The sequence below is a fragment of the Lithobates pipiens genome, unplaced genomic scaffold (genome assembly GCF_037356315.1).
Source record: "Lithobates pipiens isolate NorthernLeopardFrog02 unplaced genomic scaffold, aLitPip1_a1.2 Scaffold_19, whole genome shotgun sequence".
Taxonomy (NCBI): Eukaryota; Metazoa; Chordata; class Amphibia; order Anura; family Ranidae; genus Lithobates; species Lithobates pipiens.
Window position 1 is genome coordinate 448255972 of NW_027507764.1, and position 14403 is coordinate 448270374.

The 14403-nt window shown below is 38.1% G+C and overlaps 1 protein-coding gene across 1 annotated transcript; it reads left to right on the plus strand.

The window, feature by feature from the left end:
* The first annotated feature begins 10081 nt into the window (after positions 1 to 10081).
* LOC143997206 (transcription factor Sox-17-alpha-like) lies at positions 10082 to 14116 on the plus strand. Its single transcript, XM_077492702.1, has 2 exons — positions 10082 to 10404; positions 12900 to 14116. Exons 1-2 carry the CDS (start codon positions 10122 to 10124, stop codon positions 13772 to 13774), a joined length of 1158 nt encoding a protein of 385 aa, XP_077348828.1. The 5' UTR covers positions 10082 to 10121; the 3' UTR covers positions 13775 to 14116.
* Positions 14117 to 14403: the final 287 nt, after the last annotated feature.

Sequence of the window (14403 nt, forward strand, 5' to 3'; positions counted from 1 at the left end):
TTTTTTGTTTTTTTTTAAAAGCCAGCAGCTACAAATACTGCAGCTGCTGACTTTTAAAATAGTGACACTTACCTGTCCAGCGCGCCCGCAATGTCGGCACCCGAAGCCGATCTGTAGATCGTATGTCGGGTGCTGCCGCCGCCATCTTGGGTATGGGAATCAGGAAATGGAGCCTTTCGGCTTCATTTCCCGGTTCCCTACTGCGCATGCGCGAATCGCGCTGCGCAATAAGGATGGTCCCCGCTGCCTCTGGGATCTGTGTGTTTCCCAGCAGGCAGCGGGGCACTTGCGGAAAGGGGCGGGCACTTGCGGAAAGGGGCGTAATATACGCCCCTTTCCGCAGAGAGCTATCCCGGAAGTGGGTGCAGAATACCTGTACTGTACAGGTATCTGCACCCCCCTCCCCCCTGAAAGGTGCCAATTGTGGCGTCGGAGGGGGGGAGGGTTCCGATGAGCGGAGGTCCACTTTAGGGTGGACCTCCGCTTTAAGCCCCAGAAGGATTTGCCCCCTTAGTGACCAGGCCATTTTTTGTGATATGGCACTGCTTCGCTTTAACTGACAATTGCTTGGTTGTACGGCGCTGTGCCCAAACAAAATGAATGCCCTTTTTTTCCCCACACAAATACAGCTTTCTTTTGGTGGTATTTGATCACCTCTGCAGTTTTTATTTCTTGGCACTATAAACAAAATTAAGCGACAATTAAAAAAAAAAAAAAAAACAATATTTTTTACTTTTTGCTATAATAAATATATATATAAAAAAAATAAAAAATGTCTTCATCGGTTTAGGACAATATGTATTCTTCAACATATTTTTGGTAAAAAAAAAATGCAATAAGCGTATACTGTTTAGTTTGCGCAAAAGTTATAGGGTCTACAAAATAGGGGATAGACTTATGGCATTTTTATTATTATTATTATTATTATTTTTACTAGTAATGATGGCGATCTGCGATTTTTAGCGGGACTGCAATATTGCGGCGGACAGATCTGACACTTTTGGGACCATTGACATTTATACAGCGATTAATGCTATAAAAATGCACTCATTACTGGGTAAATGTCACTGACAGGGAAGGGGTTAACACTAGGGGGCAATCAAGGGGTTAAATGTGTTTTTGGGAGGTGTTTCTAACTGTGGCGGGTATAGGACTGACTGGAGGAAGAGAGATATCACTGTTCCTAATCACTAGGAACAGCAGATTTATCTCTCCTCCCCTGTCAGAACAGGGATCTGTCTGTTTACATTGACAGATCCCCATTCTGGCTCTCTTTCCCATGATCGGCAGTGGCTGGCGGACATCACAGCCGCTGGCCACGCACAATGAGTCCCCTGCCTGCTATGGCTCTTAAAGGAGCCGAGGTACAGGTACAGTGATTCGCGCGAATGTGCCGACTGCCACCGTATAATGACGGCGGCTGGTCGGCAAGTGGTTAAAGTTACAAAATGAAAGAGCTTTCAAAAGTCTACCCAACCTTGTTAGTTTATTTTGGTGCAAAGAGAAGCCAAGCCAACTCCTGAATAACAACCACACCATAATCCCCCTTCCACCAAATGATTTGGACCAGTTCACAAAGCAAGGTCCATAAAGACATTGGGGTGGAGGAACTTGACTGGCCTGCAGTCCTGACCTCAACACCTTTGGGATGAGTTAGAGCGCAGATTGTAAGCCCGACTTTCTCGTCCAACATCAGTGCCTGACCTCACAAATGCGTTTCAGGAAGAATGGTCAAACATTCCCATAGACACACTCCTAAACCTTGTGGACAGCCTTCCCCGAAGAGTTGAAGCTGTTATAGCTGCAAAGTGTGGACCAACTCAAAATTGAACCCTACAGACTAAGACTGGGATGCCATTAAAGTTCATGTGCGTGTAAAGTCAGGCGTCTCTATAAGTTTGGTAATTTATTGTATATCATATTATCATTTTTTTATAAAAAAGGTAGCACGGCACAAAAGGTCACCAAATGACACAATAATAACAATACTGAAGCGTACAGTCTGTCCTGGTGTGTATTGGTCATCCCTGAATGAGGAGTTGATGTGAGCTGCTCAGGAAGGTCATTATGGATAGACCTGTGACGTCATAGTGTCTCAGAGCACAGGGGATTGTATGATAATATTTATGTTGTCAGGTGTTATTCATCCCCAGCAGTGTGAAGAGGGCACACCCAGGTATTCTACCAGACATTCACACCTTCACTGTCACCCCTATACTTCTCAATGACATCTCAGCTACCACCCAGATCTTCACACCAGACAGCTATCCCTATCCCCTATAATAAGGAGCGTCCTCATTTCTTCTAATACACAAATACACCATCGCTGCCTGTATTCCTGGTGACCGTCTCTTCACTCAGGACTGCCACGGGTCCCGACTATATCACTGTGTACAGGACACACACTGCCCGACTGCTCCCCCTAGGGGCCGCTTTACACACTTCTAAGTGGCCGATTTACAGGAGTGCAGGGATAGTATACAGATTAATAGAGAATACAAAGGAAGGACACAGAACAGGCATGTGCAGTGACTACATGAGCACAATACAGGATACAGGAATAAAGAAAGACAACAAAAATAAATAGATAGATAGATAGATAGATAGATAGATAGATAGATAGATAGATAGATAGATAGATAGATAGATAGATATGGATATAGATGATACAGATAAAAGATAGATAGATAGATAGATAGATAGATAGATAGATAGATAGATAGATAGATAGATAGATAGATAGATAGATAGATAGATAGATAGATAGATAGATAGATAGATAGATAGATAGATACCCCACTTTTAAGTACACAATGAGGTTTATTTACTAAAGCTGGAAAGTGCAAAATCAGGCTCACTTCTGCATAGAAAGCAATGAGCTTCCAGATTTTATTACCAAAGCTTAATTGAACAAGCTGGGGTTAGAAGCTCATTGGTTTCTATGCAGAAGTGAGCTTGATTTAGCAATTTCCAGCTTTAGTAAATACGCCCCATTGTGTACTTAAAAGTGGGGTATGCCTGTATTATCTTAGGCACATGTAATGAAACATACAAAAATGATATACATGCCTTGATGAATATATGGAATATACAATGTCACTGGGGATATATAATATGATATGGTGTATGCCTGTAGATATAGATGATACGGATAAAGGATAGATAGATAGATAGATAGATAGATAGATAGATAGATAGATAGATAGATAGATAATGTTATCCCACTCTAGTGGGATATCATTGAAATAAAGTAGTGTGCACATCAGCCCCAAGTTATTATGGGGTATATTACATTAATACAGTTTTTTTCTCTATAGAGCCTTAAGGTAACGTTTTTGATTCTTTTGAATTGATTCATTTATTTCTATCTTTTCTAAACAATTTAAGAAAGCTTCTTTGTAATTTTCTTTCAAGATCAACTCAATATTATTTTGATCCATTGTTGAGTGACCCTTAAACAGTGTGGGGTCCATAGACCAGTGCCTACAATATTTGGTAATCTGGCATTGCCTCTCTGTACCATTTGTGTCTGACCTGATAACATTAGATGGAGCTGTATTTGCACTCAGGACTTCTAGAAATCTGTTTAGTAAAGGACTGGTCATTGTCAGCCGAGTATTGTAGAGGCTGGTTAAAGGCCATAATAAGCCCTGAACTGTTCAATAGAGAGGCAGAATGCAAAGATACAACTGAAGGATACATGTGTGGTGTATGAACAGAGTGACATTGATTTAATAAAGGAGTATACATTGAATACTCTGAAAAATTTGTGTTAGTAAATATGGTGAATCTGAGCTCATTGACAATTTAAAAAAAAGCTAGATTTATACTAGCAGATGATTGGTTGACTAAAGTTATTGAAGACAGCTTCATCTTATTTAGTAAAGTTGGTCATGAACATTCACCTTGCAATCTGGACATGCATTTTAAAAGTAAACAGTCACAATACCTTAAACCAGCTATACATGGATCAAAATTAATTGCTGAACTGTCCAAATTTCGATTCATGTATAGGCACCCTGTTAGTTGTTGATCCATCGATTGACTTCTGTGCAACCAGCCTATCAGGTTTTTCCCAATCGTTCAGGGCCGTCGGCTATAGCCGGTGTATTCCAGCAGCGGGTAGGTTTCCATCAGAACACAATAGCACAGCAGGAGGATTCCCCTGTCTACATCGAATGTGTGAATGGAAGAAATGGACCTTTTTTTTTCGTTAAAACCGCTTTTTGCGTTAAAAAAAATGATGAATGTTACGAAGAGCCTTAAAAAGGAACTTTACTCTACCTGACATAAAAAAAAAAAATCACTAACACTTGTCTTGTCCCAGAATAAAAAAGAAAATACAGTAACACCTTGGATTGTGAGCATAATTTGTTCCAGAAACGTGCTTGTAATCCGAAGAACTCGTATATCAGAGCAAATTTCCCCATAAGAAATAATGGAAACTCAAATGATTCTTTCCACAACCATTTATTCATATGTCCTTCAGTTTATAGTCTATATAAAAAGATTATAACAATGTGACCAGGTTGTGTAACCATAAAATGTCCATCCACAATTGGAAGCCTCCACAAGGGCATTAGAAGCAAAATCCAGCAGGAGCTCCAGAGTATAAAAGAGAAGAGAGGTGCCTCTAAGTGTAGCAATATGTTGCTAAATGTTGGACCTTCATTAAATGTAACCATGTTGCTACATTAGAGGTGTCTCTCTTCTGTTTTATACTCAGTTGTAACATTACACTACTTGTATAACAAGACCAGGGCTGCCAACCTCCTGCAGCATGTTTTTACTGGACAAAACATGGAAAATTTACTGGCAGAGCACATTATTTACTGGCAACCTGAGAATTACAGAACTCCTATTGCAACCTAAAACAGTGAATATATGAACAGTATAAACATTATATGGAAACACTGATAATACCTATAACAAAGTAATTTGCTTGATTTACACCTAAAAAGTCAACAGAGAATGAAATTATCAGCCCCTAATATTTACTGGCAGTTGTAAAAAATCATAGATTTTTACAAACTGTCAGTAAATTTATTGGCGGTTGGCATTGGCAACCCCGATCAAGACATTGCTTGTATATCAAGTGAAAATGTATTGCAAAATGTTGCTTGTCTTGTAAAAGGCTCCCAAGTAACTCTCAAGCCAAGGTTTTACTGTACTTAAAGTGGAATTCCAGCTTACACCTAACTAGTCCTAAATTAATCCTGAATCTGTCCCCCTCCCCCTAACACCTATGCTAACTAGCCTGTGTAAAAAAAAATACTACTTACTTATTTTCAGGCAGCTCCGGTTACGTGATCTCCCATGTGTCCGCCAGTGGTGGCTGCAGGGAAGAGGAGAGTGCGCTTTGAGGAAGGCTATTAAAGCTTACAGTGGTGATGTCTCCCATAGGCTTCAATGGCCCACCCATTGTCAGCGCTCCTTCCTTTCCCCTGCAGCTGTGCTGGCTGACTCAGGGGAGCTTGATTATGTGACCAGACTGGAGCGACCTGAAAATAGGTAAGTATACCTTACACAGGTTATTTAGTATAGGTTTTAGAAGGGGGGAGGGGACAGTTTTAAGGCTAGTTGATGTAACCTGGAATTCCACTTTAATACACCATGGAGTCCAGTGTTGTCTTGCTTAAAGCAGAAGTTCTCTCTTAACCACACTTCTCCAGTGCTGACATCTTTATAGAGAGCTGGTACATGGGCCGACACTCTGTTAGACCTGGCAGAGCATGCGCAAGATGTCGCAAATTGCATGCTGGGATGCAGTGGTGGCTGGTACTGGGGGGGCGGTGTTCTGCCCAGAACTGTCCCTCCATCGGATAGTGTCCGCCCCGTACTGCGCAGACACAGCGCTTGCGCAGTATGGAGGGCAAGGAGACACCAAAAGTCTCTGAAGATGAATGGCGCCTGCGCATTTAATAGTACCTTGTGCCCTGAGTCCAGGTTCAAGCCCCACCATGCAAGTAGACATACGATAGATGATGTTAAACAGCACTTAGTAAGACGGCCCCTCGAGGGCTCGCTTCGCTCGCCATGGTTCGGGCACAGCCTCGCTTCGCTCTGCAATTTTTTTTGTCCACTTGGATGGTGGGGCTTGAGCCTGGACTCAGTGTGCAGGTGCCGTTCATCTTCGGAGACCTTCGGCGTCTCCTTGTCCTCCGTACTGAGCAAGCGCAGTACAGGATGGACACTATACAACGGGGGACATTATTCGACAAGACAGCGGCAAACAACTATCAACGATCACACAGTTACAAAGAAGGCGACGTTTCGGAGCCACTCAGGGACCCCTTCATCAGGCATGTGAGCTTCCATATGGATCGGCCGCCACTGCTGGAATGTCTACATCACATATCCCAGGAGACAGATCTCACACATGCCCAGCCACACTAATGGGGGGTGTTCTGCCATGCTGGCAGAGGTCGCTGAGCTTGTGTGCGCATGTGCAGGAACCTGCAATGCCATCCTCTCGTTGGTGAAGGTTTAGCAAGTAGGAAGAAAAAATTAAAACGTTTTTACTATTTATAAAATGTGTTGGGGGACCTTTCTAAAATGGGTGAAGTTCCACTTTAAGTAAATGGAATCCAATGACACTAATCTATTAAAGGAGACTGTTCACTCAGTAAGGAGAATGTTCACTTTGTAAAGAAAATGTTTGTTCTTATTTTTCTTTAGTGAAACTACATGCACACTTATTATCCAATTACTGTGCAAAGAAACTAAACATAGGGGGAGATTTACTAAAACTGGAGAACTCAGAATTTGGTGCCGCTGTGCATGGTAGCCAATCAGCTTCTAACTTCAGCTTGTTCAGTTAAGCTTAGTCAATAAAACCTGGAAGCTGATTGGTTTCTATGCAGCGCTGCACCAGGTTTTTCACTCTCCAGTATTGGAAATCAACCCCAGTGAATTTCTGCAGGTGAGGTTGGTTGATATTTACTAAGCTGTTAACAGTCACTTATCCCTCTATAAACATTCCCCAGTGTATATTCATATATATGTGTATGTTAAGTAGAAATAAATACATATAGAAATATCTGTTAGTGGATTCCACCATACTACAAGTCTCCCCAGGTCTGCTGCATTGTATGTTAATTGGGCCCTTTGAAGCAGAGAAGTCTGTCTGCTGGGTGTACTTTGGGGCTGCCACCCATTGTCCTGTCTATCTCTAGACAGACAATAAGAACAGAAGACTGACTGGTGTTCTGTGTATTACCTGGTCCTGGGAAGGTCCGACACCTAATAAAAATCTAGTAATAAAATAAAACTCATAATCACTTTTCTAAAAGTAGCAACAGGTGGATGGATCCTGCAGGGTGACTCTTGTCATTATTTCACATGGCATGTGCAGAGGAGACACATGAAATCAATGAAAAACATGCAATGCCATCAGAGATACATGTAATACTCAAACCAATGTAATGAAACATACAATAATAAATATGAGTACATGTCATGATGAATATAGAATATGCCATGATGAATATATAGAACATACAATGACATCGGAGATACATGTAATATTATCTCAGATCTTTGTAATGGAACATACAATGATGAATATGGTACATGCCATGATGAATATTGAATATGCTATGATGAATAAAGAACATGTAATGCCATCAGATATAAATGTAATACAGGCATACACCACTTTTAAGTACACAATGGGGTATTTACTAAAGCTGTAAAGTGCAAAATCAGGCTCACTTCTGCATAGAAAGCAAAGAGCTTCCAGGTTTTATTACCAAAGCTTAATTGAACAAGCTGGGGTTAGAAGCTCATTGGTTTCTATGCAGAAGGGAGCCTTTTTTTTTTTTTTTTGCACTTTCCAGCTTTAGTAACTAAACCTCAATGTGTACTTAAAAGTGGGGTATGCCTGTATTATCTTAGGCACATGTAATGAAACATACAACAAATTATATACATGCCTTAAAGAATATAGAATATTCCATGATGAATATATGGAATATACAATGCCACTGGAGAGATATACTATGATCTCAGACCCATGTAATAAAACATACAATGATATGGTACAGAATGAATATGGCATGATGAATATGGAAAATACAATGTCACTGGAGATACATAATATTATCTCAGACCCATGTAATGAAACAGACACTGATAAATATGTTACATGCCATAATGAATATGCCATGATGAATATAGAACATACAATACATGTAACATTCTCAGACCCATGTAATGGAACATGCAATGATAAATATGGAGCATGCCATAATGTATACATAATAGGATACAATGATAAATATGGTACATAAACTGGTGGATCACAACCATGCATTTATAGCTGAGACACTTAAAATGATGAATACACAACATAAAATGATGTTTGTTCCATATTCCTCATGATGATGTATGATGCATGATCAGAGATACATGTAATATTATCTCAGACCCATGTAATGGGACATACAATGATAAATATGATACATGCCATCATATAGAACATATGATAAATATGGTGCATGTAATATTATCTCAGACCCATGTATTGAAACATACAATGATAAATATGATACGTACCATGATATAGAACATATGATAAATATAGTACATGTAATATTATCTCAGACCCATGTATTGGAACATACAGTGATAAATATGGTGCATGTAATATTATCTCAGACCCATGTATTGGAACATACAATGATAAATATGATACATGCCATCATATAGAACATATGATAAATATGGTGCATGTAATATTATCTCAGACCCATATATTGAAACATACAATGATAAATATGATACGTACCATGATATAGAACATATGATAAATATGGTACATGTAATATTATCTCAGACCCATGTATTGGAACATACAGTGATAAATATGGTGCATGTAATATTATCTCAGACCCATGTATTGGAACATACAATGATAAATATGATACATACCATGATATAGAACATATGATAAATATGGTACATGTAAAGATGAATCATAAACATATATTGATAGCTGAGACACATGCAATGATGAATATGGAACATACAATTATGTACATAAAACATGCAATAATATCTTAGATCCATGTATTGATGAATATGATTTTGCAATAATTAATATGAGACATACAATAATGAATGAGCAACATAATATCTGAGACACATGTAATAATGAATCTGGTACATAATACATGAGACCCATGCAATGATAAATATATAGAACATACAATGATCTCTGAGACACTTATTCATATGTGACATCCATTAAATGATCCATCAGAAACAAGCATTATGTCTGATAAATCAGTGAGATCACATGACTTCTTCTTTGATCTGTTTCCATTAATCTCCAATAACCTGTAATAGATCTGTGCAGAATTGGAATTCTCCATTTAATTCAAGAGTTTGATCTTTCTATTGTTTACATTAAGAACTGGATGTGATTGTGAGAAATAAATGACAGAGTAATGCAAGGTACACCTACCTGTAACATAATAATAATAATAATAATAATAATAATAATAATAATAATAATAATAATAATAATAATAATGTTACTTTTAGTACATATAATCGCTGCCACCTCTTTTACAATGGAATAAAAGGAGATATTTCGGAACCTCTGCCATGTAAAGATCAGTTGGGTTTTGTGTCCTGTGTGTATGTGTGTGTAGCGATGACTGTATATACATGACTGTCCTGGATGGGGGTATTGGGAATAAAGACATTTATTATTAGCACCGATTAATGTAATGAACACAGTGTGAGCGGAGCTTATTTCTGCTATAACAAAGGTGACGATTCTGACAGCGGTGACGATTCTGACAGAGGTGACGAATGATGAATATAGAGTGATGGGAGTCGGAGGAATGATTTCAGGGCAGTAGAAGGAATATTCCACACAGCGCGGCGCTCATCAGTGCAGGTGTCACTTTCAGGGGGCGGGGCCACATCCACACGGCGCCAGAAACACCATCCCAGTCCGCACACCCGCCCTTCACACCTTTGCCGGGCAGCCCCGCCCCCCGCTCGCGCTGATTGGCTATCAGCTCGGTTATAGCCGGCAGGGGGTGTCCTCGGAGTAGACAGGAGTCCCAGCAGAGCGAGCCTCACTCACACAGCGATCCTCCTCTCCAGACATGAGCAGCCCTGATTGTGGGTACGCCAGTGACGAGCAGATCCAGGGGAAGAGCTCCGTGCTGCCAATGATGATGCCCGGCCTGGGCCAGTGCCAGTGGACTGACACCATGGAAGCCAAAATCAAGTGTGAGCCGGGGACTGCCAGCAGCGGCACCAGGGGCAAAGCCGAGGCTCGGATCCGACGTCCGATGAATGCCTTCATGGTGTGGGCGAAAGATGAGCGAAAGAGACTGGCCCAACAGAACCCGGACCTACACAATGCCGAACTCAGCAAAATGCTCGGTAAGACTTCCCCATCTACACTTCATTCTGACGTCTACACTCACACAGGGGTTTTATTATAGATTATCATAAATGGATCAATCTTTACTGATAATCATACATTATTGCTTATCGTAAATTGATCAATTATTATTGCTAATCATAAATAAATTATAGCTTATCATAAATGAATCAATATTTACTGCTAATCATAAATTAATTATTGCTTATCATAAATTAACTCATTATTAATGCTGACCATAAAATAAATTATTATCAGTGCTCATCATACATGTCATACATGTAAATCTAATGATCATACATGTAAATCTAGCCTTGGTATACATTGTTCTTATAATTCATCATCCTTACACTTCTCTCTAGTTTTAGGTTTATTCCTATATGACACTTCGATTACTTTTTAGTTACAATGTATTGTTGCGGTGTAGTTACCATTAGTGCCCCTACTTGGATTGTTTACATTTGGATACAATTTGATCATTTTGTTTTCATTCCTAAATCTATGGCCAACTATTATTATCTGTAGTCTGGTTGTGACAAAAGACAATTGCCCCTCACGATGGCTTTTAACAGTTCTAAACAATTGGACACTTTTGTTAATGAATGATAAGCATTCATAATTAATTGACAATTTTGCTATAATTCTTAAACATATACTTTATTGTAAATTACTATAATTAATCGTTTGGCTGTGAGACGTAAATATGGTGTTTTGTTCATATTACATTCTATATAGTGAATTCCCTACATGAGACATAGAGCTGTTTGTATGAAAAAAAACAACAATAAAAAATGAAGTGATTTAAAGACAAATGAAAAAACTACAATAATAAATGAAGCGATTTAAAGACATATAGAGCTGATCATACTGTGCAGTTATAACAGTTAAAGACATATGAAAAAACAACAATAAAAAAATGAAGCCATTTAAAGACAAATGAAAAAACAACAATAAAAAATGAAGTGATTTAAAGACATATAGAGATGATCATACTATGCAGTTATAACATTAAATTATAATATTGCAGTTATAATATTAATAACACTACTTATACATGATCATTATTAGGCACTTATAAACGTCTTTATATCAATAGGATTGTAATAATTATTATATTGCAAGGATATTTAAAAAAAACTAAAAACTTTGGAAGTATTTTCTTTATTCTCTATTCCAATGGTCTGCTATGTATTGAGCAGAACATACTATAATTATTATTATTATTATACATGATTTATATGACGCCAACAGTTTGTGTAGGACTTTCCAACGTGGGCAGACAGTATAGTTATGATACAATTCAATATAGGAGGAATCAGATATTACCAAGATAACTATATATATATTTTATATAGGCAGGTATAGGGTCATTACATCATAAAGATTGTAATTGATCTTTTTTTTTTTTTTAAACATACATTTGTAGCAATAAATATATTTGTTGCTAAGGGATTCATTTATGTTATCTTTAGGCTCCATGCACACTGGGTTTAAGAAAAACGTCTGTTCTCTCGGGAGTAAAATACGCTCATATAGAGCATTTTTTGCACAAAGTTTAGACGAGTTTAGGCGTGTTTTATTTTTTTTGCCTCCAAGCTCTAATCAGAAATGCGAACCAGACCGTTTTTTTTCTGCCTCCAAATACTCCAAATATGCCTCTTAATGTCCCAATGTACATGGACACATAGGCAGAACACAAAACTGTAGAAGCAACGTTTGTTTTTAAGCAAGTTTGCATGGAGCTAATACTAATAATTATACTGTCTATGTAGTAAATACTGATTGCATTGTACAGGATATCTTAAATAAAACCTTTGCAGCACATTATTGGGATAACGTTTTCTAATCTCTATTAATTTATAATTTATAGTTTATATTTAATTAATTTATTAATCACGAATGCTCTAATCCAGTGATCTGCTGTGTATTGAATTAGAATGAGAATTGGTATGATATGAATTTATATGTACTGGTTTGTTTTGCTTTATACTAAATACTACTACATTTTAGTTGAAAAATATACTATATTTACATAAAAGATATAACTATATACATATATAAAGCAAAACAGACTTGAACAATACTACCGTAATATATATTTTTTTGTATTATATATATATATATATATATATATATATATATATATATATATAGAACATAAAACAACTATTATTACTGCATCTCATCTTTCATAATCATTTCTGCTTAAAAAAATGTACTGTATATATATATATATATATATATATATATATATATATACACATATATATATATATATATATACAGACATACCCCACTTTTAAGTATACAATGGGGCTTATGCTTATTTACTAAAGCTGGAAAGTGCAAAATCAGGCTCCCTTCTGTATAGAAACCAATCAGCTTCCAGTTACACTGAATTTGCTATTGGCCATAAAGTTATTAGTCCACATTATGTGTTGTTATGTGCTGTTCTCATTATCATGCTGATTGTCTGGTTTCTCTTGATTTGCAGGGAAGGCCTGGAAATCTCTTACCCTGGCAGAGAAGCGTCCATTTGTGGAAGAAGCAGAGAGACTGAGGGTGCAGCACATGCAGGACCACCCCAATTACAAGTACAGACCAAGGAGGAGGAAGCAGGTGAAGAGGATGAAGAGGGCAGACAATGGCTTCATGCATTTGCCAGAGCAGGCTGACCCAGTGGTCCTGAGTACTGATGGGAGGATGTGTGTGGACAGCTTTAATCTGGGCTACCCTGAGCCACCCTACCACCACCATCACCACACTCAGAATCCTCAGAGCAGCCACTACAGGGAGTCTCAGGTAATGGGTGCCCATTATGAGAGCTATAACTTACCCACCCCTGAGACTTCTCCCCTGGACATGGCAGAAAATGAATCTGTGTTCTTTACTTCTTCAGTCCAGGAAGAATGCCAGGTAATGCCATACAGCTACAGTGCTGCATACGCTTCTCACCAGCAAAATTCTACCAACAGCATGCTTGCCAGGCAAATGGCACAGACTGAGCAAATGGGACAAGGCAGCCCTGTGCAGAGCATAATGGGATGCCAGAGCCCACCACAAATGTATTACAGCCAAATGTACATTCCCAGTACTGGAAGACATCATGCTGTGGCACAAAGTGGGCAGCCATCTCCTCCACCAGAATCCCAGCAGACCAGAGCAGAGCAGGTGCAACAGCCTGAACTGATGGCAGAGGTGGACAGGACTGAGTTTGAACAGTATCTGAGTTATGTGCCAAAGTCAGACCTAGGAGTGCATTACCATGGACAGGAGCAACCTGGGATCAATTCAGAGAATGGCCTGATATCCTCTGTACTGTCTGATGCCAGCACTGCTGTCTACTACTGCAATTATTCTAATGTATGAGATACATTCCACATTATTCTGCTGCAATGGTGTCATCACAATGATTTCCAACTGAGGAATCATATGCCCTTCAAGTCGTTTCAGACTTTGGACTGTATAGGTAAAAAAAAATATAAAAATGCTATGTAGCAATTAATTTATGTAAATTATTACATATGAACTGCTATGTCTTTACCAGTAGAATTCATTGAGATCAAATTACATTTGATCTTCAGTCTTCATTGAATGCAATGCAACCTAAGTTCATTATTGTGTACATGTACACGAACCCTTTGTATAAAACAATGATTTTTTTTTTTTTTATATATGACAGATTTTTTTTTATGATTTTATTTTGCACTTTTACAAATAAAAGATTTAATATGACCTGTCTTGTCATGCTTTTGCCTTTCTCCTAAAATTCCTAAGATTACATGTTTATTGATAGAAAAACAGGTTATTATTATTAATATTATTATTATTATTATTATTATTATAATACAGAATTTATATATCACCTACAGTTTGCACACTGCAATAAAGAATAAAAATAGACAGTACTGTTACAATACAATTCAAGAGCTTACAATCTAAAAGGAAAGGTTTTTCCAGTTATATATACAACATAAAATAATTCTATTTTAATCCAC

Coding starts and splice junctions, on each gene's coding strand:
- LOC143997206 (XM_077492702.1), top strand. CDS start 10,122: ATGAGCAGCCCTGATTGTGGGTACGCCAGTGACGAGCAGATCCAGGGG. Junction 10,405..12,899: donor CGAACTCAGCAAAATGCTCG/GTAAGACTTCCC, acceptor CTTGATTTGCAG/GGAAGGCCTGGAAATCTCTT.